Consider the following 25,585-nt stretch of genomic DNA (forward strand, 5'->3'; position numbering starts at 1 on the left):
ATTAGTGCTGCTTATATTGTTGATTGTGGGGTGTGATAACTGGTTCCTGTGTGGATGTGGGTTCAGAGAATCAGTGCTTATAAGCCGCGTAGTCTGCGTGAAAAGTTCCAACGTCCAACCGCGGTCCCATTGTGCACGTTAACAAGACTTTTCCTTTAAAATCTTCCATCTTCACACTATAAAAACTATAAATTATATCTTCCATTGTGTCACTTGAAAGCGTCAACGTATTCTTATGGTCTTTTCTAAACAATCCGTTTCTTGGAGAGCCCGGCAACTTCACCTTCAACCTCCTATTGGCCCCAAGAATCAACACACCAGGTTTCAAGTTCAACTCTTTTTTTTTTTCCTTTCTTTTTTTAGTTAAGTCCTATTAACGAATTTTAGGTGAACCATGAAAGAGATATCATATCATTAGCAAAGTTCTTGCATAGGGCAGTTATTGTTTCTTAGTAATCCTGATTGTACAACATAGGAATAAAGGCCATTGATAAGGGCTTCTTTTTGTTTTGTTATTTTACAGAGGTTTATTATTACATGCCAAAGTTGTAGCGAGCAGCTGTGGAAGGAATTTACCTTTTAAAACAGGAGTTAATTCTTACAGCTCCTTCCAATGTCTTGGATGGACTTTAGAATTGGAATTGAGGATGTTGGTGGAGCAGTATTACAGGAACTGTGGAACAGGGTGGGGTTGCAAATAGTGGATCTTGCTAAGGAAACAAGGGATGTAGTGCTTGAGAAAGACAACTTCCGAGAATTCTCCACTAGTATCTCTGAGTTGGATACTCTTTTGCAGGCCTTAAATGTGAACCAAATTGAAACTTCAATGGGTTCAGAATTCACCAAGGCAGCATTGGAGAAACTGAACAGCCAGCTAAGGAAAGCCCACAAGATGATCAAGGATTATAAATCCGGAAGCCATCTCCGGTTCATACTTCACTCGCATTCGGTGCTCTCGCAGATGCAATATTTAGCCAAAGATATAGCTGCGATCGTTTCCTCATTTGAGTTGATTAGTCTTGATATGGCAGTGAACTTGAAGAGTATGAATACCCGTATCATCGAGCACCTGAGTTCAATGGAGTTCCGCGTGTCAGCATCAACACAAACAATTGCTTCAGAAATAAAGAATTCAATATCCCGGAGCAGTAGAAACAGAAAGAGTGCTGTGCAGCTCCTGGAGAAAATCGCGGAAGCAGTCGGTGCCAATGCCGATGCATCTTTGGTAAAAAATGAATTGGCACTTTTGAAGCAGGAAAAACATGAGATGGAAGTTCAAAAGAAGCTGGCGGAGGCACTTGAGCTTTCTCAATTGATAAACTTATTGTACAGTACCGAAATGGTTTCAAGGCCACTGAATGAGGATATCTCAACATACCACAACCAATACCCTATCGGTTCCTTCATATGCCCCTTGTGCGATGAGATGATGGTAGACCCGGTTGCAATTATCTGTGGCCACAGCTTTGAGAGGAAGGCTATTCAGGAATATTTCAAGCGTGGAAACTATGATTGTCCCACTTGCCGACAAGACCTTCAAAGTCAGGAGCTTACTCCTAATGTTAACCTCCGGAGCTCTATTCAAGAATGGAAGAAAAGAGATATGGACTGGAAATTTCAAGCTGCAGTTGCCGGTATCAATTCCGATGATCCTTTTAGAGAAAACAAAGCCTTCGATGATATGCAGGATCTGGTGGAAATCTCCGAATATGCAGTGAAAGCTGCCGAGGAGGGACTCATACCGAAGTTCGTCGAGTCGTTAAAGGACACTAGGCTTAACAGTGTGGCTGCAGAGAAATGCCTTTATTGTTTAGCTAAATACTGTGAGGACCATAAGGTAAGGAAAGACTGGGTTTCTATATCTGTTAAAATCTAATCCATTATGTTCTTTTGTTATTATATATTTTTCATTGGAGCAAGCATTCAAATATGATGATTAAGATTTCTTTTTTTGGGAATTGCAGCTACAGATTGTTGACGCAGGAGCTGTTCGCCGCATTGTGAAGCGCATGTACAATGGTGAAACAGAAGCCAATTCACTTTCCATCCTGTTGGAACTGTCTAAAACAGAAACTCTCATAGAGAGAATAGGGAATACCAAGGATTGTATTCCTGTCCTGGTTTCTTTGCTCAGTAACCCCAACCCTGATACCTCGTCGAAAGCTAAAGCTGTATTGCAGAATCTTTCTTCCAACACACACTTCGCTGTGAAGATGGCTGAAGCTGGATACTTTCAGTCATTTGTTGCTCGATTCAACCAAGGTGAAGCACCAGATACAATCGAGATAAAAAACTGATAGTACGATATGTTTATTGAGTAAATTAACTTACTTGAAAGCCTGTTCTTGCAGCTGCAGGACAACAAGAGACCCAAGCATTGATGGCTGAAGCCTTGGAAAAGATGCAGCTCAAAGAAAACAGCATCAATGACCTGAAAGATAAACAATTTGTTCACAATCTAGTTCACTTGCTATCCTCAAATTCCCCAGCATGGAAATCTGCTTGCATCAAATGTGTCAAGAAGCTTGTACCGTATCCCAAGATGGTAAAGCGGTTTCTATCAGATCCGGAAACTATACCACTTTTACTTAATCTCATTTCATTCAGGTCAGATCCTCTTCTTAAACAAGAAGCTGCTGAGATTCTAGCTCTACTGATAGAAGCATGTCAGCCTCCTCAATTTCAGATGTATCAAGGGCTCCAGGAGCTGCAATCACAGCATAATGTCGGTCTCCTTTTGCAATTTGTTGCAAAATTTGATTGTCAATTTAAGGTCAAGTTCTTGCACCTGCTGCTTGAGCTAGGCAATAAGTCAAAGACAGCTCAAAATCTAATACGATCGAACACAGATGCCGTGGATAACCTTTTTTCTTGCCTTGGTAGTGATCATCCTTCAGTTAGAAAATGGGCAATGAAGCTAATACATTGTGTGTCTGAAGATCATCCTGACGGGGTTCCTGTCCCACCATCCCCTGGAAAAGAAACTGCCATCAACACCTTAGCATCCATCCTAGCATGTTCGCCTAATTTTGAAGAAAGGTCCCTTGCTGCTGGAATAATTAGCCAACTTCCAAAAGATGATATAGCTATTGATGAAGTACTCCGTAAATCAGAAACTTTAAAAGCCATTCATGAAGTGATCTGCAATTCGGAGGAAGAATTTGGTGTGATTGGAGCATCCACTAACCAAGACAAGTCCCTACTTGAAAATGCACTAGCTGCACTTTTACGCTTCACGGAACCCACCAAGCCCCAACTCTGGAGGCAAGTAGGACAGCTTGAGCTCTTTCCATCTTTAATTCGACTGCTTTCTACAGGTAGCTCGCTGGCCAAGCAGCGAACTGCCATTGCTCTTGCACATCTATCACGGTCCACCAGCCTGTCATTCGCAGAAACAAGCATCAGACTGAAGCAAGAGAACTCCATGCCACTGCTTAGCATGAAGAAGCTCTTCCCTAACATGTCGTGGTGCTGCTCAGGCTCAGCAGACAATGAAATTTTATGCCCCCTCCATGGAGTTGCATGTTCGCAGAGACTTACTTTCTGCCTTGTCAAGGCAGATGCTGTGAAGCCACTATTGCGAACTTTGAGTGATACAAACTCGGGTGTGGCAGAGGCTGCCCTAATGGCACTTGAAACATTGTTAGAAGATCACAGTACATTGTCACATTCAAATGCAAGTGCTGCCATTGTAGAGAGTGAAGGTGTTGTGGCAATTCTGCAGGTCCTAGAGAAGGGATCCTTGTCTGCCAAAACAAAAGCCTTGGACTTACTCCAGAAGATCCTAAACCATTCACAAATAAGTGATGCGTTGTTTCAGAGGTGTGAGGGAATCCTTATCCAATTGCTCCACGAGGATGCCCTTCGAAAGAAAGTAGCTCTGGTGCTTAAGAACATGAATGTTCTTCCTGAGCAATCCTCCTATTTCTGAAATTGTTTGTTTTCTGTAAATAGGAAGCTTGAACCAGAACTTGTACAGAGTCCTAATCAATTCTTTAGGTAAGGTCAAGGGTTGAACTCAGCCCAAAACCAAAAACATAGCATATTCATTTTCCAGCTGATCAGAAATAATAAAAAGAAATTCTTTAGAACAATGCTTAGTGAGTTAATGAGATACATCACCATGCAAACAGAAAGGTCATATGCAGATTGATACCATGGAATCATGTTGTTTTAGAGTATATAATGTATACTATTCAGAGTGGTTCAATGGAATTAATAGGCTTCTCAGCAGTTTTGAATGGACTTAGAAGCATCTATGATTTATATTGTTGTATTTATTATATGCAAGAGCGGCACTGTAAACCATTCTGCAAGTTGCAAAGCCTTAAATCACTTTCCAACACCTGATTTGATATCAATTGCCCGTGCAGTGAATGCTTTACTTTGGATAACAAAGTTACAAGTGGTTCACTCCTAAGAAACAACAAAAGCATATTTCCACATTACAGATATTAGGATGGGTTAACAATAGATAGTAAATAATTTGATATTCTAATCTATTCTATCTTCATAATAGTTATTATGAATTCAGATTTTTTTTTTAAGATTTTAGAACTATGATCGTAATAAAGTCCGAATAAATTCATATAAGAACCTTTTGGTACCTTTATATGTATCTATATGTTTGACTTACTTTATTGTGGATTCTTCTATTAAAAAATATTAGGATATTGTGAAAGAATGGGTGATGGATGCACTTAAAGAATGACTAATGTGGTACTTATATGGAAGGTGAAAGGTCCTAATGAGTTTATTCAATTTAGGTCAATAAGTAATATTTTTTTTCCAACATTCTATTCGGAAATAAGTTTTCTATGTATTTGAACGATGAATAAATAAGTTTATGTAACGACTCGATAGTCAAGGGCATCGAAAAATGCATTTTCGAGATTCCGTTTCCGTAAATTGGACTCGTAAATATTTATGAAGCTAGTTGTGTAGTTAATTAGGTTTTGATTAAGTGAATTTGTATGAATTAAAAGTAATTAGATATAAGGATTAAATTGCATAAAGAGTGAAAGTTAAATTATAGATTAAAGAAAAATTAAACAGACTGAAAAAGCAATTATGCCATTTTTCTTAAATGAGGCGGCATAAGTAAAGTTATATGTAAAATTTAATATATATTATAATAAAATACATTTACTTAACATTTAAGTGTATATATAATAATCATAATAATAATATATTATATAATAATAAAACAAATAAATAAAAGAAAAGGAAATAGAAAGAAAGAAAGAAAAGAAAAGGGAGAAAGGAGAAAGACGAAGGGCTTTAGGGTTTCAAAGTTCTAAGTTTAATTGGTTAATTAATTTAGTCTCCTTTTTGTAATTTTATGTTTTTGGAATTTGAATTAAATACTACCCAACCTATGTCAAAATTTTAAAAATTATTGAGTTTTTAAATGTTTTCTATGTTGAATAATTTGAGTATTAGGGACTAAATTGATAGATTTTAAGTTAGAAATGAAAAAGGATTGAATTGTAGAATAAATTGTAAATTTTGAGTATTAGGGAGGGACTAAATTGTGAAAATTTTGAAATTTAGGGATTTAAGTAAAATTAGAGAGTTAAATCTAGTTTAAAGTAGAAATTGAATGAAAATATAGAATTAATTGTGAAGAAATAAAATTAATCTCGGTTTAGAGACTAAATTGGAAATTAGACAAATATTGAGTAAAATTTGAAATTTACAATATGAAATTAAATTATGCGGTATTGATGAATTTTAATTGTTTTAATTCCGTAGCTAACGTCGTACTGGAATCATCGACTAAAAAGGGGAAAAATAAAGTCGACGAGGAATAACTCGAAATTTTTGGTTTGTATTTCTATAATCCGAAGCTAGTTATTAATTGTTGTAATTTTTATTTAATGTATATGGTAAGTGTTGAGGTGAGTAATTGATGTTTTGAATTGGTAGATATATAAATTGAATGGATTGATTATTTGAATTGAAATGAATATTGGTTGTATTTGAAAAGTGATTGAAACCCTATTTACTGTATCAGATTGAGCCGGATATAGATGACATGCCATAGGATGGGAAGAGTTCAGGAATTTCTTCGACTTCGAGTCGATGAGACATTGGATGTTAATTTACTACTTCGAATTAATTCGATGAGGCACTGGGTGCCAATTTACTTCGGTTTAGCCGATGAGACACTGGGTGTAAAATTATTACTTTGAATTATCCGATGAGGCACTGGGTGCCAAACTGGTGTGTTTTGGTTGGATCCGCATATCCGTCCGAGTCCGAGTCGTGTTAATAGGGGTAAATGAATAATAAAGTTTTATGATTGATATTGAAATGGCATGGTATGAGAAATGGAAGTGAAATAGTGAATTGAAAATAGAATGTGAAATATGTTGCAAATATATGGAATATATGAGTTATATACTCATGAAATGAATATGGAATGGATAATACAATTGTATAATGAAGTGTGAAATAAATTGTGAAAAGCTATTTATATAGCAAGTATGTGAAATGAGATATTTGTAAAACAAATGAAATATGATATGGTTGTTGTAATAATTAAATATTAATATGTGTTTATATTTCAATCGTATATTTGTAATTTCTTATCTTTAAATATTTGGGTTATAGAAATACCATTGAGTTTTTACTCAGCGTACGGTTTTATTTTCTGTTCGCAGGTTAGGTACTTAATTTTGATCGTCGATCCAGCATCCAACAACAATCCCGAACTCAAATGTGGTGATGTTTATCCTTTTGAAATGTGTCGGCATGTACCTAGGGTGTCTAATGTTAACTATTTTGTGGATTGATTGTAAATAAGATTATAAATTAATATTAGTTGGATATATATATAAATATGTGTTTATGTTTGAGGTCATATTATGAAATGTTTAAGTTCATGTTTAAATGAATATGAATTAGGCAAAATAGATTAAATTTAACATGTTTACAAATTGGATTTGAATGATGTTTTATTGATATGTTTTGATGATATAAATGTGGTACCTATGAGGGTACATTGGTTAGACACCTAGGATGATTGTTTTGAAATGCTTAAAATTATATCTGTTTGATCTGTAATGCTCTGAAACCCTATTCCGAAAATGGTTGTGGGTTAGGGGTGTTACAGTTTCACATTTCACTATTATGTCTTATATTTCTATCTTTCATATTTTGCATGCATAGAGAAATTGTGACAAGCAAATATTAACTCATTTATTATCTATGTTCAAACTGATTATAAGTGGCATTGTAAGAACGTTTACATTGCGAGAAAGACAACTTACTTCATTAGATAATCTAAACAAGTCTGTAATCTCGTAAAAGAATCAAAATAAACATTTGATTCAAATACTGAGAAGAATTATTATGTCATCTACAATTCCAATTGAGGAGATGACTAGTCTTGACTATCGAAGCATTTGACTCTACAGGTAGAGACATAAAGGTATTCATTGGTAGAATGATACATTGGAATAGACCTAAGATGAATTAATTTTGAATTTGTTTTTAAATTAATTCACATGTGATATTCATGGTGTGATTTACCTAAATCCTGAGTTAGTCACTGACTATGCGTATGTAACTCATGTGCTTTGATATAAGTGAATGTTTATACTCTAAAGATGATCGAGCCAATAACTGGTATGTTGGGTACATGAGTTTTACTAGCAACAGTGGAATTCATTGCTCAATTAAAGAGTTAACGATATCCTCTCATTGGCATTGTGTGGATTGATAAATATGGAACGTGACCACGGGTTGCTTGTTCTCAAACGAGCAATTTATCACAGTCATTTGTTGATAGTGATCATATTAATCATTAAGAAGACATAATGATGACAGTGAGATAAAATAAGATTGTATTTAGTGAACGAATTTAACTCAAAAGAATCAATGATATCATATGAGGGTAACACACATATGACGAGGTCATTGGACAAAGCAGTTAGATGAATTGCTTTCGTAAAGAGTATGTAATAAGGAGTTTTCATTCATGATACTTCTTGTGAACTGACTTAATGATTAAGTAATTTTAAATTATCGGAATGATGTTTCTGGACATAATTACAATTACTAGAGCCTAATTGTATATGTCCGATTGGTCCCTCCGCTAGCTCAACAAAGGCTGGATCGGACTGTATTTGAATTAAAAGAAAATTTTACGACTTTGAAAATAATTTAATTGAGTCGATTTATTCGACGTGAAATTAAATTGGGCGGTCGCAAGAATTGTTCAACTAGAGAATTTGATTAAAGAATTTTCTTCAAAAATTAATTTGAAAAATCTAAGTGATATTTTGGAAAATTAATTTTGATCAAGTAAAATTAAATTGATCAAATTAATATGATATTTTTAGAAATTAATTTTCAAGTCAGACAATAGGCTCAAAGGGTAATTGAACTAGAAAATTGGACCTGAGGTCGTAAATTAGGCCCGGGAGCCCAAAATCGAGACCAAGACCCAAAAACTGGTCGATTAGGGTTTGGTATGTGAAACCGAGCTGACGGTCCAACTGATGGTTGGACCAGACCAATCAGAACGTCTTAGCCTGAACCAAACCGGTAGAAACCAAACCAGCTCAAGGTGCCAACGGATGCGAGGACGACATTCCGGTGGCTAGAAAATGATCGACGACAGTGGGTCTTTGGTTGTTGAGCAGTGGAAGAATTACACTCCTATTAGGACTCTACCAGAGAATTTGATTTTAGATTAACTATTCTAAAAATAATATTATTTTAATAGATTTAATATTAAATTTAATTTAATATTTATCTTGTAAATAAATATTCTATTAATTTAATAAGATTTAATATTAAATTTATTCTAATATTAATCTTGATGAATTTTAGATTAATTTAATATTAAAGTGATTAAGCTTAATCATAGTTGAACTTTCCAAACTCTCCATATATAAGGAGAGCATTGGATCATTATTTGGACACACTTAAATTCAAGATAAAGTTGTAGAGATAATTTCTCTTAAGAAATTATTTCAGAAAATTTTTAGAGATATTTTTCTTATTTACAATTTGATCCAAAAGTTTAGAGAAATTATAAAATTACCTCACTTGTAATTTTTGTGAAAAATTTTCTAATTCGAAGCGAACCCACACTCGGCAGACATGAGCTTAAGGGTAGCGAAGCAGACTACTCGGTTGAAGCGTTCAACCTAGATGAATAGAAAAGGTACAATTTCGATTAAGTGTTTATTACTTTAGATATCACAACCAAGTTCTTGTTTTGAAAAAAAATTAAAACTCTAATTTTTCCCTGAATTTATTTTCTGCTGCATTTTCTGATCTCGATTTTCCAAGAGATTCAAGTGAAAATTACATGAGGCAATATTGCTTAAGGTTTATGTTGTGAGTATACTTTACAATATAGCATATTTCGTTAGCGTGGTTGAGCATTAAAAGTTAGGATCTAATTTTTTTTGGAAAACCTCCAATGATTGTTCTTCACCTTGCTTCATAGAGTCAATAAAAAATATCACTAAAGCCCACCATTCATACCCCGCCAACTATCTTGGAGCTATGTGGTAGGCATTGAGCATACTCAGGAAGAATGAATGTGGAGGTAAATGGAATTCTACCTCAAACAAATGTAGCAATAAGTACACCTCCCTTTTAAAATCAAACTCTTCGATGTCACTTAAATGTTTTGTCTCGTTAGGACTGATAAACTCAAATTTGAGATTTTCTAGCTCGAGGCTCCTTGTGGCTAATATTCTCCTCATGAAATTAGAATTTGTGTGGTATTTGTAAATGTCTCCTTCAATAGGAATATCCATGGCTCTGAAATTTCTACCCCTTACTCCCTTATTAGATATTTTCCCCTCACTCCTCATATTTCTCCTCTTACCACTTCCATTGACGTTTTAGCCTAGGTATCCCCCCATTCTCACCATATTTTCCCATACTCTTATAACTTATAAATTAATTATCAATTTTTAAACCACCAAAATTCTAAAATTTTGAACCCTAAATTGAATTTATCCTATTGCCTATTTGAAATTAAAAAAAAGCTAACAATGAAAATAAAGAGGAAAAACAACGAAATACTTATTGAAAGAAAACAAATCTCTTACTATACAAAATTTTTTGTAACACTTCGATACCCGACCCAATCGTCAGGTCCGAGCTACAAGGTGTTACATCCATTGTTGGAGCAACTAAAATCAATAATATTCAATCCAACGTCATTATACACATTTAAATACAAGTAAATCATGCATATTAAATAATACATAATCATTTACGGTTCTTATACAAGCTTATGAAAGCTCTTTTTCTAACTTGGGTTTGAAATAGGATTAAATTGTAAAATTTTCAAAGTTTCGAGTTGACATCGAGACTTCGGGGTTTCCTCGTTGTGACGTGACTCTTTGACTTAGGTTTATAGAGAGTATGCGTGACTCTCTAGGCTACGTCGTCGCAACGCGAACCCTAAGTTTTTCTTGTTCTGACGTTGGGGGTACATAGCCGCGACGTGACAACCTGTTACCTCAAAAATCAACTTGTTATAAGTTTGATTGACCTGAAATCATACATACTCTATTCCCATACAACCAAATCAACAGCATACCAATTGAAATCAAGCCAAAATATGCCAAAATGATACTTCAAAATAACATCAACTACCAAATTCTAACTTCAACCATTTACAATACAAAAACCAACCAAATATCCTAGGTACATGCCACATTCACTTAAAAAGGCACATTATAAACTTTGCTAAGTCGCATAACCGATTCTTAGGTGCTAGAAGGACTTTTCGAATTCCCAAGGTTCACCTATACCAGCTCAAGGAGAAACAAACTATACGCTGAGCAATAGGGCTTAGTTGCACTTTTACAATTTAAAGTACAACAACATAAACATTAGCAATATGTGTTCAAGCTAATTCAAGTATGTATGCATATGAAATCTACCAATTCATATCTTAGCTACCAAACTTTTCATCATCAAGGAGTACTAAAGTATGCATATATCAAATATCAAAACAACTTGTCCACATTACAACATGTAAGGTCATTCAACTTATTCATCAATAGCTAATTAATAACTTCATACCAATTTAATGATATCCATGAAACAAGCATTCATTTAGGATTATCTATAACATACCATTATGTTATGCTATTCATGTACTATAACATACAATTCATTCACTTTGTTGTCACTTTATTCAACTTGTTTCTAGAGTCTATTGATTCATTTACTTTTGTTTCAGCCCTCGGGGCTTGACTTCAATTGATTCACATAATCATCAACATGTTTTTCGCCATTTCAATTCACATATAACACAATTGGTTCAATAGCATCATATACACATTATTTACCAAACTTACAATTTGCAACCCTTATCAACCTAACTCAGACTTGGACAGATACTTGGATCGTCCAATCAACACATCAAACTAGCACCGCAGTGCATCATTGGATGAACCAAAATAGGGTAACTAGCACGTAACATGCATACTGGCATACAAAACGCATCCTAGCGCACAAAAAACATATTGGTACACGAAGTGCATCCTGGAGCACGAAGCGCCTATCTGGCACACAAGGTACATCCTAACACATAAAGTGCATCCTGGCATATAAACACATAATCTCGTATACAAATCAATCATATGACATGCCAACTATATTCAACACAATCTGAACAACTAATATAGGGTATTAATATTCAACTCATTTACAATTTAGTACAATTACCATTTATCAAGCATATTCACAATCATAATCCAATCAATTAATATATCACATAAGCTTCATATCATTCAATACATTTTCATCCAATCTCATAGAAAATATCATATTTCGAGTAATTTATAATATTTTATAACTTATTCAATTTAGTCCCTTATTTCGACAATTTACAATCAAGCTCAATTCAATAGATTTATTACCATTAGGTACTCACCTTGATATTTCTAGATGCAGTTAATATGAAAATGCAATCAATTAATACAAGCCTAAATTGTAAATGTACAAATTGTGATCTCACATCACTCATCAACAACTCTCACTTTCCATTTCCCTCTTAAAGGTTTTTAGTGTTTTTAGATTATTTTTAATACTTTTTTGTATACTTTTTATTTAACAAGTTTTTTCACGGTCTTTGGTATGCTACTGGAATGAGTTCAAAAGAAGAAAAAACAAAGCTAGAAGAAGTGAAGAAAAGAAAAGAGTAGGAAAAAAAATAAAAAGCATGCATTCTGCCTAGGAAGGTCGCAACTTTGGTCATCCTACATCGTAGCCTTGGTGCAATTTTGCACATTAATTCTCTTTTGATTTTTTAGCGATGGCATTTTGGTCTTTTCACCCTATTTTATGGTTTTGTTGAACATTTTCAAAATATTTATGTAACACCCCAAACCCGGCCTAAACGTTATGGCCAAATCTGGCGATGTCACATGGAATAAGATTTGAAGACAAGATTGTCTGGTTAAAATTGTTACAGTTAGTTAGCTTTTATTTAATTCGAAAAAAATAAGTACTAGTTGATTTGCTTTAAAACTTGTCTCTTAGCGGAAGCTTTTGTAACCAATTAATTTAGGAAAAATCGTTTCTATTTACAAAAACCTTAGTTTTTAGAAAAACCATGTTTTGTTGAGTTGCAGTTTAAAAAAAACCATAAAAATAGTATAAAGTCCCAAATTTAAAGCCAACCAGTCCATAGTCCAAAAGTTACATAAAAAACCCCAAATAAGTAATAATGTAACACCTCCTAACCCCAAACCGTCATCGAAACAGGGTTATAGAGCATTACCAGACATATCGGATAACTTATAACTAATTCACAAATAAATAACATACATAGCGTACTTTAATCTATACATCACCTAGATACATGCCACATTATCAAAAGAAAGGTACATCACTAAAATTTCTCTGAGGTCGGGATTGCTTTGGATGCTGGACCGGACACTGGCTTTCTACTAACTTGTGCACGGAAACAACCGTACGCTGAGTATAGGTATACTCAGTGGTATTACCATAATTCAAATTTATAACATTAATCGATAAATTATATACATTTAATTTATGTCTATAATTATTCATTAATTATCTCATATTTTAAATCAACTTGATAATTAATAACAATAAGCAATATTTCAAATAATGTATTTAATTGTATTCATACCTTATTTCACTATCTCAATTCCATTGAATTTTTCACATCTCATCCCAATAGTTCATTTCAATTCATATACAATTCATTCAATTATTCACTATATTCAATATCAATTCTATTGTAATTTGTACTCACTAATATCATATAACAAAAATTTACTCTTAATCACATCATGAACTTTGGGTTCATATATTCAAATCTCATATCTCGATTTCCAATTCACATATCAATTCACAATTTCAATTTCTCATTTCTTTCCATAGCTCAATCAATCACACTTATTCAAAATTTCTCATTTCAATTATTTACCCCTATTAACAAGACTCGGACCTTGACGGATACACGGATCCAACCTAACACACCCGGAATAATATAAATCCTCCTTACCACAGCAGTATATCATATCCTCCCAAACACACCAATAAGGCATTAGATGCCTCTTTAGATAAACCGAAGCATATAATAACAGAATCATCTTCTCGACCGAACTACAAATCTCCTCATCAGATCACAAATCCTATGGCATGCCATTTGTATCCAATCTAGTCCGATAAGTTAATTTTACTTTTCCAATTTCGATTTCATTTCCACAACAATTTCAAATATTCAATCTATTCAAAACATCTATTATTTCAATTCACAAACAATTCAATATCATTTAATTCAATATCGATATTCACCTTATTTTTATTTATTAAACATATTATTCAAAATTCAACAATTACTATTAATAAATTCAATACCAATATGTATTTTTTATTCAATTCAATCATAATACTTACCTCAATTTGCTTATCATGTATATTAATTTAAATTATAACAATTAATAGTTAAATTGGAAATATGGTAATATGAACTGAAATTTTCTCGAATTACTCTTTGTCCACCTTCTTCTTTCCTTTCTCGGACAATGACTCTTGTACGACATTAGCTACGTAATTAAACAATTAAAAATTATTAATACACAATTTCATTAAAATATTTCCATTTATACCTAAACTTTACCTAATTTAATCCCTTATACATACTAATTTTATTTTCTCAATCTAACTCTATATTCTCTCTTAATTCTTACTATAAACTCATTTTAACTCTTCATTTTCACCATAAATCCCTAATTTCGAAATTCTCTCAATTTAGTCCCTATTAATTCAAAGCCTATAATTTATTTTACAAATCAACCTTTTACTAACTTCTAACTTGAAATTCAATCAATTTAACCCTAATTCATCAATTAACTCAACATGAATAACATCTAAAATTTACTAACTTTCAAAATTTCAACTTAAATCAAGTAGTATTTTGTTCTAGGATTCCAAAAATATCAAAATTACAAGAAAAAGGGACTAAATTGACTTACCAATTGAATTTGGAACTTTTGAAACCCCTAAGCCGTGGTTCTCTTTCTTTTTCTTCTTTCTCTTTTTGTTTCTCAAATTTCGTTTTGCATCTCTGTTTCTTTCTTTCTCATTTCTATTCTTTCTTTTGTTTTATAAATATATAATAATATAATATAATATAATATTAAAACATACTTATTAATTAAGTAAATTTAATATAATATATATTTTAAATTAAAAATATCTTGGATTTTTCAATGTTAAACCGCCTCAACTTTAGAAAAAGGCATAATTTTCTATTTGGTCCTTTTAACTTTTCTTTAATCTATAATTAAACTTTTGTCTCTATTGCAATTTAATCTTTTTCATAATTAACCTCAATTTAGACAAATTCACTTAATTAAAACCTAATTAACTACACAACTAACTTCGTAAATATTTATCATAAATATTTACGAGTCCAATTTATCGAACGAAGTCCGTGAATATTTCTTTTTCAATTCGATCTTTTTAATCAATTAACCATCGGAATATTAAAATTTCTTAACGAAACTTTAATACTACCCTAATGACACTCCGTAAATATTTATAAAAATATTTACGGCTCAGTTTATAATATCGAGGTCTCGATACCTCGTTTTCGACTCAATTTACCTAATAATTTCTTTTAAATCACAAAATTCACTAATTCAAAAATATTTTTCTAACTTTTTCATGGAATTTAGTGATCTCAAATCACTGTTCTAAGACTACTGAAAATTGAGATGTTACAAATAAATTTTAGACATTAACGGAAAACAATTTAAAAATTACGTGTGGCCACCATCGAGTCCTCCGCTACACCGACCCGTCAAGTTTGGGGATTACCTGTACAGATTAAACAGAAAAAGGGTGAGTTTACGCAAACTCAGTGTGTAATCCCCCACAGAAAACATGCATACAGATATTCAACAGCATTCAGTTAGTTACAGTCTAGGGACTGGGCCTCGTTACAGAATCAGTTTGGGCCTTAGCCCATTCAGATACAGTCTTAGAAATACATTAAGGCCTTGGCGCATATCGATCTGAAATGCGAGATCTCTGATGAATCAGATTCTACCCACCAACCTCTACACACCATCTCCGTCCAACCCTACACACTATGTGGGGATTAAATCAACCCACCCATCCCTACACACCATGCTGTACCGAAATGCGACACATAATCAGAAGGTTGCAGCTGAGCTGCAAGATAACAGGCTTAATAGCATTTCAGACACTTCCTTCAAATATCATCAACCCACCTCGATGCAATGCTACATGCAAAATATGTCATGCCATTATGCAATTAATAATACATACATTCAAATATCATAAGTCATGCTTGATATAGAAATCAGATAGACAAATCACACATGTAGGGGGCCTAAGTAAAGCTTACCGACCTTACAGTAGGTCCACAGTCGACTTGGGCGAACCGTGCAACATTACAGAACTTTTTAGAAAAATGGGCTCACACGCCTATGTGGCCTGCCCGTGTGGGCCCACACGCTCGCGTGGCCCACTCGGCTCAAATTGGCCTTAACCGCGTGATCCATTTTTAATATAACTCGTGCTAGCTAAATATTCATATATGTTTTCACTATTTACTTATATGTTCCTTCAAAGTTGTCTACTTGAGTCACTGTTACTAAATTATTTATATCTTGAGCTACAGAATTACAAATTAAGATTCACTTAATGTCTTTGAAACTAAACTCAAATACCTTTCTACCATAAAATTTTCAGAATTTTTGGCTCAGCCAATAAGTACAGTAAAATCTTCAAACTTACCTCTATTCTGCTATCTGACAGCTTCGACCTTTCTTTGCTAAAAATTAATTATCTCTTAGTACAAATTTTGGATGATGTTTCCATTTGTTTCTATTAAAAATAGACTCATTAATAATTTAAACATGTAAATTTTCACCTCTAATTATTTTTCTCCAATTTTTGATGATTTTCCAAAGTCAGAACAGGGGAACCCAAATTCATTCTGAAATTGTCTCACAAAATTTATTATATCTCACGATTTAAAATTCCATTACTTACACTGTTTCTTCTATGAGAAACTAGACTCAATAATCTTTAATTCCATATTTTTTTCATCCACTAATTCGATTTCCACAATTTATGGTGACTTTTCAAAGTTAGCTTACTGTTGCTATCCAAATAGCAAGCAATTTTGGCTTTTCGCCGAATTCTGTTTTCTGCGTTTTGGGTACACACTTGGTTTCGATTAAAGCTAAAACAATCCCCGAGCACTCCGAAACCTATTTTCAACCATCCAAAAACCAAATTTAGTCACTTAAACTGATACCAAACTGAATTATTAAGAATAGACCATCCCCATATATTTTCGACAACTCATATCTTGAACGCACAATAACGAAATCGCACTTCCTCAGCATCGATTGGAATCCACAACCACCTAAGGGTCTCCTAAACACGAAATAATTCCATTAATTACCGATTCAAGGATATCAAAACTAAAACACGCTTACCCAACTTACCGAAACAGATGAAATCGATGGTTGCACCCAAAGAGACGATTTGCAAAAATAAAGAAAACAAAAAAAGTGGGGAAAGATAAGAAAATTCGGCTATAGAGACAAAAGATGATGAAAAGAAAAGAAAAACTGCAGAGGATGGAGTTAAACGTCGGTTACAGAGAGGACTTTTGGGGAAACTGATTCACTCAATCTCACTACTCACATTATCTCGACCACCCACTACTCAGTTATCAATTATAACTCAAACTCTCAGTCACCAAGCCGAGCAAAAATAACTCTCCCTTGCCCGTGCAAAGATTCGAATACATGACCTCCTTCACACCAACACTCCACTTATCCACCAGACTAACAAACCCATTCTATTAATTATTAGCCAACTTTTACTTAAAATCCTACTGACCAAAGATAGGGCTTATTCATAAAAATACCAAAATTTTCCCAAGTCCTGGCTTGAACTTAGGACCTCCCAAACACATCCAGAACACATAACCACTAAAGCAGTAAAATATTTTGTGTCACACATTCACAATATCCAAAATTAAAATTTTGGGGTGTTACAATTTATAATATTCCAATAGTTATAATTAAAAAGTTACAAATGGTCCAAAAGTTATGTCACTTGGTTATTAACCAAGAGTTGTCACTACTCATGGTGATGAGTTATGTATCTTATTAACAAAAGTTATATCACTTAATTAATAGCAAAGGGTCATAATTATTCAAACTGATGCCTATTGAACAATTATGTTTATTGATAAAATATGTGACTATCCATTCAGATAGTTATGTCTCTATAAAGAGACAAAGAACTCCTATAAATAGGAGTGAACCTTCATTTGTGTGATACACTAAAAAGATAAAAACTTTTGTTTCTTTTGATTCTCCTCCATCTTCTATTGTTTTTAAATTGTTCTATTGTTTATAGAAATTGATATTCTTACTATGCTTTGCTCAATATTCAGTGGACTATTTCTGTCAGTACAAAATATAGACAGTCATTGGGCTTCATTGTATCCTTGAGGTTCATTTGTCAGTAACTGTTTTGCAAAAATATAGGTGAGGGTGAATAGAACCTTAAAAAAAGTGGCATTGATACACGTCTTAAAGCATTCATTAATTTCTCACAAGTTTATTTTATCTCCACACACCAACAAGTTTTACCTTAGCAAAGCCTTTTATAAAGCAAAAACTTAAGTTTTTCAGAAAAGGGGACATCAATTTAGATTATAAACAATTCTAAAGTTTATTTTTCTTGTCTTTCATAGTTTCTAGTCGTCGTAATATTCAACTTTCGATTTGCTTGTGGATTATAATAACCCATTAGAGATTTATCTATTATTAAGTTTTAATTAGTTTTATTTATTTCTATTTTGTTACATTTCATCTCAATATCTTGTATGTTGCTTGACAATTCACAATGTGCTAAATTGTTTACGTGGTTGGGAGATCCGTAGGTTAATGACTTAGTAATTGAGATAGGATTAAAATTTGATTTAGAAAATATGGTTGCGGTTTAAATTTTTTTTAACTTGTGCACATATGTTAATTCCAGGTGACACACAAGTTAACAAAAATTTTAAAAGATTCTATGCTAACGATCTTGTTAGGAGGTTACCCAAGATTGATTTTAGGGAAAGCAACCAACTAAGAACCACATTGCAATTGTTAAACCAATTAGCGGCGTTGGGAAAAATGCGATTATGGCACTTCTGCTTTTTAGCATTTGACTTAAATTTGGAGGCGCATCTATGTAATTGATTCTAGATTAAAATTAATCTAGCATAGGTTATTAATTGTCATTAACTAAATGTGATCGTAGACCATAACATTAGTGATTTGAGGTTGAAACTTATATTAGTAATTTAGTGAGTTAGTGAGTTGAGTTAATTAATTGAAGTCAATTGCACACTTTCCTGTGGGTTCGATTCTTAAAATGTTTCTTTTATTGTAATTATTACTTGACAACGATGTTGTGCATTTGCAGTTATCAAAATAGCGAAAACAAAACTACCTGACTCATGGATCTAGAAAGGAACTGTACTTGGGAGAGACATCTCAAATTAAGGAAAATATATCCAAATCTGAAGTGGCAATGACTACTGGGTCAACCCAAATCCCAACGGACCTCACCTGGATCTTGCCAAGTCTAACATGTTAGCATCCAAAGCAGAAGACCGCCTTGATTCCAACAAAAAGAGATGGAACACATGCAAAGTTATGGAAATCCTCGGTGACAATAATACTGTTGAGCTCACAAGTAGACCCATCTCTATCTAAGGAGGTAGGAATAGAATTGTTTAGCATCACGATTATAATGGAAATTTCTCAATAAAGAACGCTTATCGCCACCTTTGGAGATCTTATCATCAGAGCCAACCTTCACAGGTCTGCAACAAAGTAACTTGGAATAATGTTTAGAAACTACGTCTCTCCTTCAAGTTGGTTTTATTCTTCTAGAAAAGGTGTAACAATTTCCTAGAAGTAAAGGAGTCTCTTTTGGAAAAAAATATATTCATATTAATGGTGACTACCCACTATGTCGTAGAAAAATGGAATCTATGAAACATTTCTTTCTTTTATGATTTCTCCGTAGTGATCTGGTTTGGTATCCTTTCTTACTCTTAAAATTGGTTCATGAAGCTCACATCCATTTCTTCCTAGATCTTTCAGTGGCTTTAAGTTCGCAATATCACCTCTCATGGAGTAAGAAACTTCTATACAACCTTCACTTGTGCACTCTAGATAATATGGAAATAAAGGAACTAGCTTGTCTTCAACATCTTACCCAACCATAATCGACAGGGACAAAGTCAAAAAAAAGAAATTTGAGGTGTTGAAATTAAGTTGTATATTTTTACAATAGTAAAAATATAATTTTATCATTTTAATATTACTAATTTTTATTTTAGTAATATTATATTTTAATATTATATTTTTAAAAAATATAATTTTATCATGTTGGGGGTCAATATTACTAATTTAATTTCTTATAAATTATAAAAGAGACTAAAAATGAAAATTTTCATTTTAAGAGGAGTCAAGCCCATGCTAGCCACTGGCTCTGCAACTACATCTAATATTTCTTTTTAACGGTCATGATCCATTTATCTTTTAATTTTTATTTGCCATGTACCAAAAAGAAAATTTTAAAAATCACCATATATTTTGTGTACAAGGGACTAATTTAATTTGGGAAAAGAAAAGGAACTGCATAGAAGGCTCATAAAATTGGGTGAAGAATATTAGATTATAACGAGTGTCGAAACCATTTTTTTCGAAAAACAAAAAAAAGTTTTGTTTTAGTCGACTTAAAAATGAAACGAAAAATTAGAGTCGCCACCGATCTTTTAAAGAGGTGTGATCAGATCACCTTGAAAACGATTTTAGGTCTACGAATTTTGAGAAAATGGGTTCGGGAGTCGGTTACTCACGAGGAAGGGTTAGCACCCTCGTAACGCCCAAAGTTGGTACCGAATTGATTGTTTAATGTCTTAGTGTCGAGAATTTGAAAAGATTTTAAAATATGATCCTTCCTTTTTATTAATGTTAATTTTATAAAAGATACTTGGATAAATTGAGGCGAATGCAAGAGACCTTCTCGTCTTAGAGTAATAAAACATCACACCCAATACATTAGGACACGACATTTTTAGTCCTCGAGAATAAGCTTGTCTTTTGATTTTCAAAACTCTCGCGGTGAAGTTAAAAAGGGATATTCAATTGCCTTTAGTCAGATGAAAAATTGAAACCCAACACGTTAGGGCACAATTTCTCAAAATTCCTAGCATTGAATATGACCCTTATTATTTTTTAAAATCTTCATTTCGAGAAAACGACATGTCACATCCAATACATTAGGACACGACGTGTCGAATTCCCGAAAATGAGTTTTTGGTTTATGGGTTTTGATTGAAGAAAATTTTCGATTATTTAGATTCAACGAGGAAAATTGGAACCGAATACGTTAGGGCTCCATTCCCTCGAGGATTCCAAATTTCGAGTATTGCGTTATTTTGAAAGTTTTTGGATAGATTGGTTTTGATACCTAAATGATATTAAACGTAATTCTTTTGAGGTGAATAAAGCGCGATGGAATGACAATGCGAAGTGATAATTCGTAGGCCAAAGTATACACTAGTGAACACAAATAACCCTTAAATATAGATGAGCAACACAATACATACATACACAAGCAATAGTCCCATATAATAACCATACCAATATCAACAATTAAAGGCTAAATGAATTGGAAAATTAATCTCGAATGGAACATCATGCAAATTGATACAAAAAACATAACAAAGAGAAGAATTGAAAATTGTATGAATAAAAGAATTTAAATAAAATACATAAAAGTTTGAAATATAAAATATCAATAAAATAAATAATATGTGAATGAACTTTAAGGTCAATATTATAACAATATATAAAATAATGTATATGAGTTAATTTAAACAAATAATAGAACGAAAAACTTCATATAATAGTATATATAGCAACAGGTATAGATAAGAAATATACATATATATAGTTTAAAATTAAATAATATATATTACGTAGGTACATATATGTATAATAAAACAGTTTAAAAATAATAATAAAGAACAAAGTAATATATATATATATAAATAGGTAGATAGAAAAATAATCAAATATAATAATGTCAATAACAATAATAAATAGTAATAAAAATAAAAATAGTCAATTAATCAATAAATTAATGAAAAAAACAAATGTAAAAAAAAGGGAATTAAATCGCAATTAAACCTAAATTGACAAGAAAATAATAGAATTAAAACAAAGTGGGGGACCAATAAAGAAATTAATCCAGGTTTCCGAAACGCTGTGTTTAACACGGGACCAAAATGAAACACAAATAAAATTACGCGGCTAATTTAAAAGAAAAAGAAACGAAAGAAAAAAAGGACCAAATTGGAAATCATCGCAAAAGAGGAGGGACCGCGCGCGTAGATAGCCCGTCAAAGCAAAACATGCGGATTCTCCCCTTGGGTCGGGTCACCGTGCTGGTACAGGCCATTAAACGGTGTCGTTGTTTCCCTTTGTTACTTAAAACAAAATTTTTCTTAAAAAACACTTCTACTTTATTTCTTAGAAACAAACAGAAAAAAAAAAACTCTGCTAGGGTTTCATCCTTAACCCTTTGAACGTCGCCGCCAATCTGCCACCTCTCCGCCGCGATTACACCGTCAACGGTGGTCAGAGCTGCACCCCTAGGGGCTTTTTAGCTCCTCCTCGCGCGGATCCAAAGGCTTTTCGAGGTAAACCTTCTCCTTTCTCTTTTGTTTACACACAATTAAAAAAATAAAAAGAAAGCGGTAGAGAAAACCGAATAAGAAAAAAAGAAAAGATCACCTTTTGAAACCGTCTTTTTTATTGCTTTTCTTTCAAATATTTTTGCTACAATCTTTGTGGGTCTCTTTTTTCTTACAGATTTTTTTAAATCGGCCTTTATAGTGCCGAAAAATCCAAAAGAAATAATCAAAATCTGAAAATTTTTACAACTGTTATCTGTCCTTTTTTGTTTAGTGTTGCGTTGTTCGTCTTTCGTTTGTTGCAGGAATGGCCGTACGATGATGTGGCACGCGTAGCGAGTGGAGGCGTGGGGAGAACGGCGCTGGAAGCCTTTGCGGCACTCGTGCTAGGGCTGAATGCCTTGGGTTTCTTTTTCTCTTTGGTGTTGGGCCGTATGTATTAGGGTTTGGGCTTGGGTTTTAGTAGATTGTTGTAAACGGTTTTGAGTCACTGTAATATGGACATTTTAGACATTTAATATATATATATATTTGTTTTTATTTTCCATATTGGGCCGGGCAATATTGGGCCACTACAACGAGGATGAAAACAATACATATAATAGATAATTAATCCACTATTATAATCGTAAACTCTTTAAAAATAATAATAGGAAATACTCAGAAGCCTTATTTAACTACCGCACCTACAAATTCTGGTTACCGTCAACGTGTCATTTTAATCTTCCCATAATTCCAAGCCCACCCACCCCTCCTCTTAAATCTGATCCAGACATTGCCAATCAAACTTCCTTCTTACCATCCACTTAGTGCAACTTTACTTGAACTGAATTTGGATAAAATGGCTTTTAGAGCAACGGTATACATAGATGTTTGCAACATTGGCCTCCCTTATATTATTTGTTGTTGATTTTGATATGATAAGATGAAATTGTGTTGCAGGGTTATTGGAAATCAATGATCACTCAATTGGAAATTAGGAGCTCGAACCGATTATTTGCATCATCCACAACTCAAAGGATGAAACAATATACCACTGCTCCAGGTGATCTCCCTCCCAACAAGTAAATTTTAAATTCAATTGACGTCCACATGATCTTTTCTTTTTTTGGTTTTGAAGTAAGAGGGAAATGGTGGACATTTGCAGGCATTGGGACTATATGCCGATTTACATTGTGGGGGGAATGGTTGCGGCGGCAATAATGATCGCGGCACACACAGCAAAGCAGCAGTTAAGGCATTGCCCTAATGTGGTGATCACCAAGCAGAAGAGGGCATCTATATCAGAGCTTGACAGTCCTAATCAAGCTACTGCTTCTGGCCAAAAGTTCTTGAACAAGTCTTTCCTCCGAAAAGTGGCTCACATTCAGGAACCCAAACGTTCAACTTCTAAATCTATTACACATATATGGTGTTGCATTTCAAATAACTCTTCTTCTACATGTTAATAGCTTTCATGTATTCATTTCAGCCCACCCAAACTATAAAGAGGCTCGGACTACATCTTTATATATTAGTCGGTATTAAATTGTATATTTTTACAATAATAAAAAATGTAATTTTATCATTTTAATAGCTTGTGATTTTATAATTTTTAGAGGATTAAATCAAATTTTTATCATCTTTTAAGGTCAAAATACAATTTTATCATTTCTAATTTGAAATTTTATAAATTATACAATAATAAACAATTTTTCATTTTAGGGGGGCCGGAGTCCCTGCTAGGCTCCCTAGCTTTGCCATTGACATACAATTTCAAGGAATTACCACGAAAATATTTTATCAAGAATGAAGTAATATTGGAACATATAGTAATGCATAAAAAGAAAAGAAAATACATTCAAACATATCAATTGATTATACCAGAGATTAATGTAATTAATATGAAAGATAACAAATTTCTAAAAACTACTTATTACATTACAATCATTCTATCTTATATGTTTATAAGTTGAACTTAAACTTGAATTTTTAACTCTTAATATATATATATAACGAATTATTTGAACAAATTTAAATAGACCAAACTCGAATTCAATCCTAATTTTTTAAATCAAATCTAAAATACCTCTTCCACACTCATAATACCATGCCAACTTATTGAACCCTACCCATTATTTGGCCTACGTTATTAACCATTGGATTCAAATAATACTCTTATATCTCAAACCTATTGGTTCAGATACTTGATCCATTAAGATTCCAAGTTCTTGTTTTTAAAATCCTTATCGTTTAATAATTCCTTTTTTTTTTCTTAAATGGTTTATTTAGCCACCTTCTCCGGGACTTTTATTACCTTGAAACATTGACTTGTATAAGAGTATTAATAATCCAAGCATCATTAAACATGAAGGCAACCTACTTTGCTTCATGTAGGGCCGAGAAGCTAACAAAACCAATAATATTTCTATCTTTTCGACCTTTTTAGGTATAAACCCACCAATGAATCTTCCATACCTTCAATAAATATCTCCCATGGTAAGGAAGCTCCAATGAATTTCATTGAACATCGAAAAACAATCTCTTTCATTATTCATCATATTTTTATCTTAGTGTTAAAAGTTTATCTTACCTTTCAAACAAAAATATATTGAAATGTATTTCAAACGTTCTATTAATCTCGAAATTCAGATTTTACATGACACTTTATAAAAAATCAAGTAAAGAACTTACATTGCATTGATTTCAACTCTTTAATTGATAATTCTAAACAAACCCTACCATCACCTTTTATTGGAAGAGAAAAAAAACATTGTTGCAAAAATTCCAAGAATAATTCAGTTTAAGATAAATATAATATCAGTGATTGTTGCTATTTTGAAACCTAATAATAATAGCCATCATCATCATTCCGGCTAATGAGTGCTTTAAGTGGGGTTTGAGTTACACCGGTGTTGAGGCCTCTTAAAGTAATCACATTGTTAAATCCGAAATCTTGAAAGCTCAATCCAAAGATATGTCCAAACACAAAATTCTTACTTAATTAGCCTGTTGGTTTTCAGATCCACGTCACACCATTAATGTTATACTATTCGATTACTGCCAATAACTGCAATGATTTTCATTTAAACATTAATTCAACCTGCATCATTGGTATTGCTAATGTAATTTAGTACGTGAGTTTGACTCTTTTTTCTTCTTTTCTTTCATGTGGTATTTGTGTTATTGTTTGGTCTAATTTGGTACATGTATTTGACAAAAGTTATCTATTTTGATATCTAAAGGTAATAAAATTAATTTTTAGTGTTTAATTCGGATTATAGGGTTGATTTGACAAAATTTAATTTCTTTTTTCAAGATGGAAGT

General features: G+C 33.0%; 2 protein-coding genes across 2 annotated transcripts; both read left to right on the forward strand.

Moving 5' to 3' along the window:
- The first annotated feature begins 172 nt into the window (after positions 1–172).
- On the forward strand, positions 173–4,252 carry LOC105794831 (U-box domain-containing protein 44). Its single transcript, XM_012624186.2, has 4 exons — positions 173–321; positions 524–1,837; positions 1,965–2,262; positions 2,352–4,252. The coding sequence occupies exons 2-4, from the start codon at positions 614–616 to the stop codon at positions 3,929–3,931; spliced, it is 3,102 nt and encodes a 1,033-aa protein (XP_012479640.1). The 5' UTR covers positions 173–321; positions 524–613; the 3' UTR covers positions 3,932–4,252.
- Positions 4,253–23,120: 18,868 nt separating this feature from the next.
- LOC105795978 (uncharacterized) lies at positions 23,121–23,727 on the forward strand. Its single transcript, XM_012625626.2, has 3 exons — positions 23,121–23,138; positions 23,222–23,343; positions 23,427–23,727. Exons 1-3 carry the CDS (start codon positions 23,121–23,123, stop codon positions 23,725–23,727), a joined length of 441 nt encoding a protein of 146 aa, XP_012481080.1.
- Positions 23,728–25,585: the final 1,858 nt, after the last annotated feature.

The sequence above is a fragment of the Gossypium raimondii genome, chromosome 3 (genome assembly GCF_025698545.1).
Source record: "Gossypium raimondii isolate GPD5lz chromosome 3, ASM2569854v1, whole genome shotgun sequence".
Taxonomy (NCBI): Eukaryota; Viridiplantae; Streptophyta; class Magnoliopsida; order Malvales; family Malvaceae; genus Gossypium; species Gossypium raimondii.

Bases quoted from the DNA above. Each gene is read 5' to 3' on its own strand.
- LOC105794831 (XM_012624186.2), top strand. From the start codon at position 614: ATGTCTTGGATGGACTTTAGAATTGGAATTGAGGATGTTGGTGGAGCA. The intron at 1,838-1,964 runs GTAAGGAAAGAC...TGGGAATTGCAG, and splicing joins AATACTGTGAGGACCATAAG to CTACAGATTGTTGACGCAGG. The intron at 2,263-2,351 runs GTGAAGCACCAG...CTGTTCTTGCAG, and splicing joins TGTTGCTCGATTCAACCAAG to CTGCAGGACAACAAGAGACC.
- LOC105795978 (XM_012625626.2), top strand. The intron at 23,344-23,426 runs GTAAATTTTAAA...GGACATTTGCAG, and splicing joins GGTGATCTCCCTCCCAACAA to GCATTGGGACTATATGCCGA.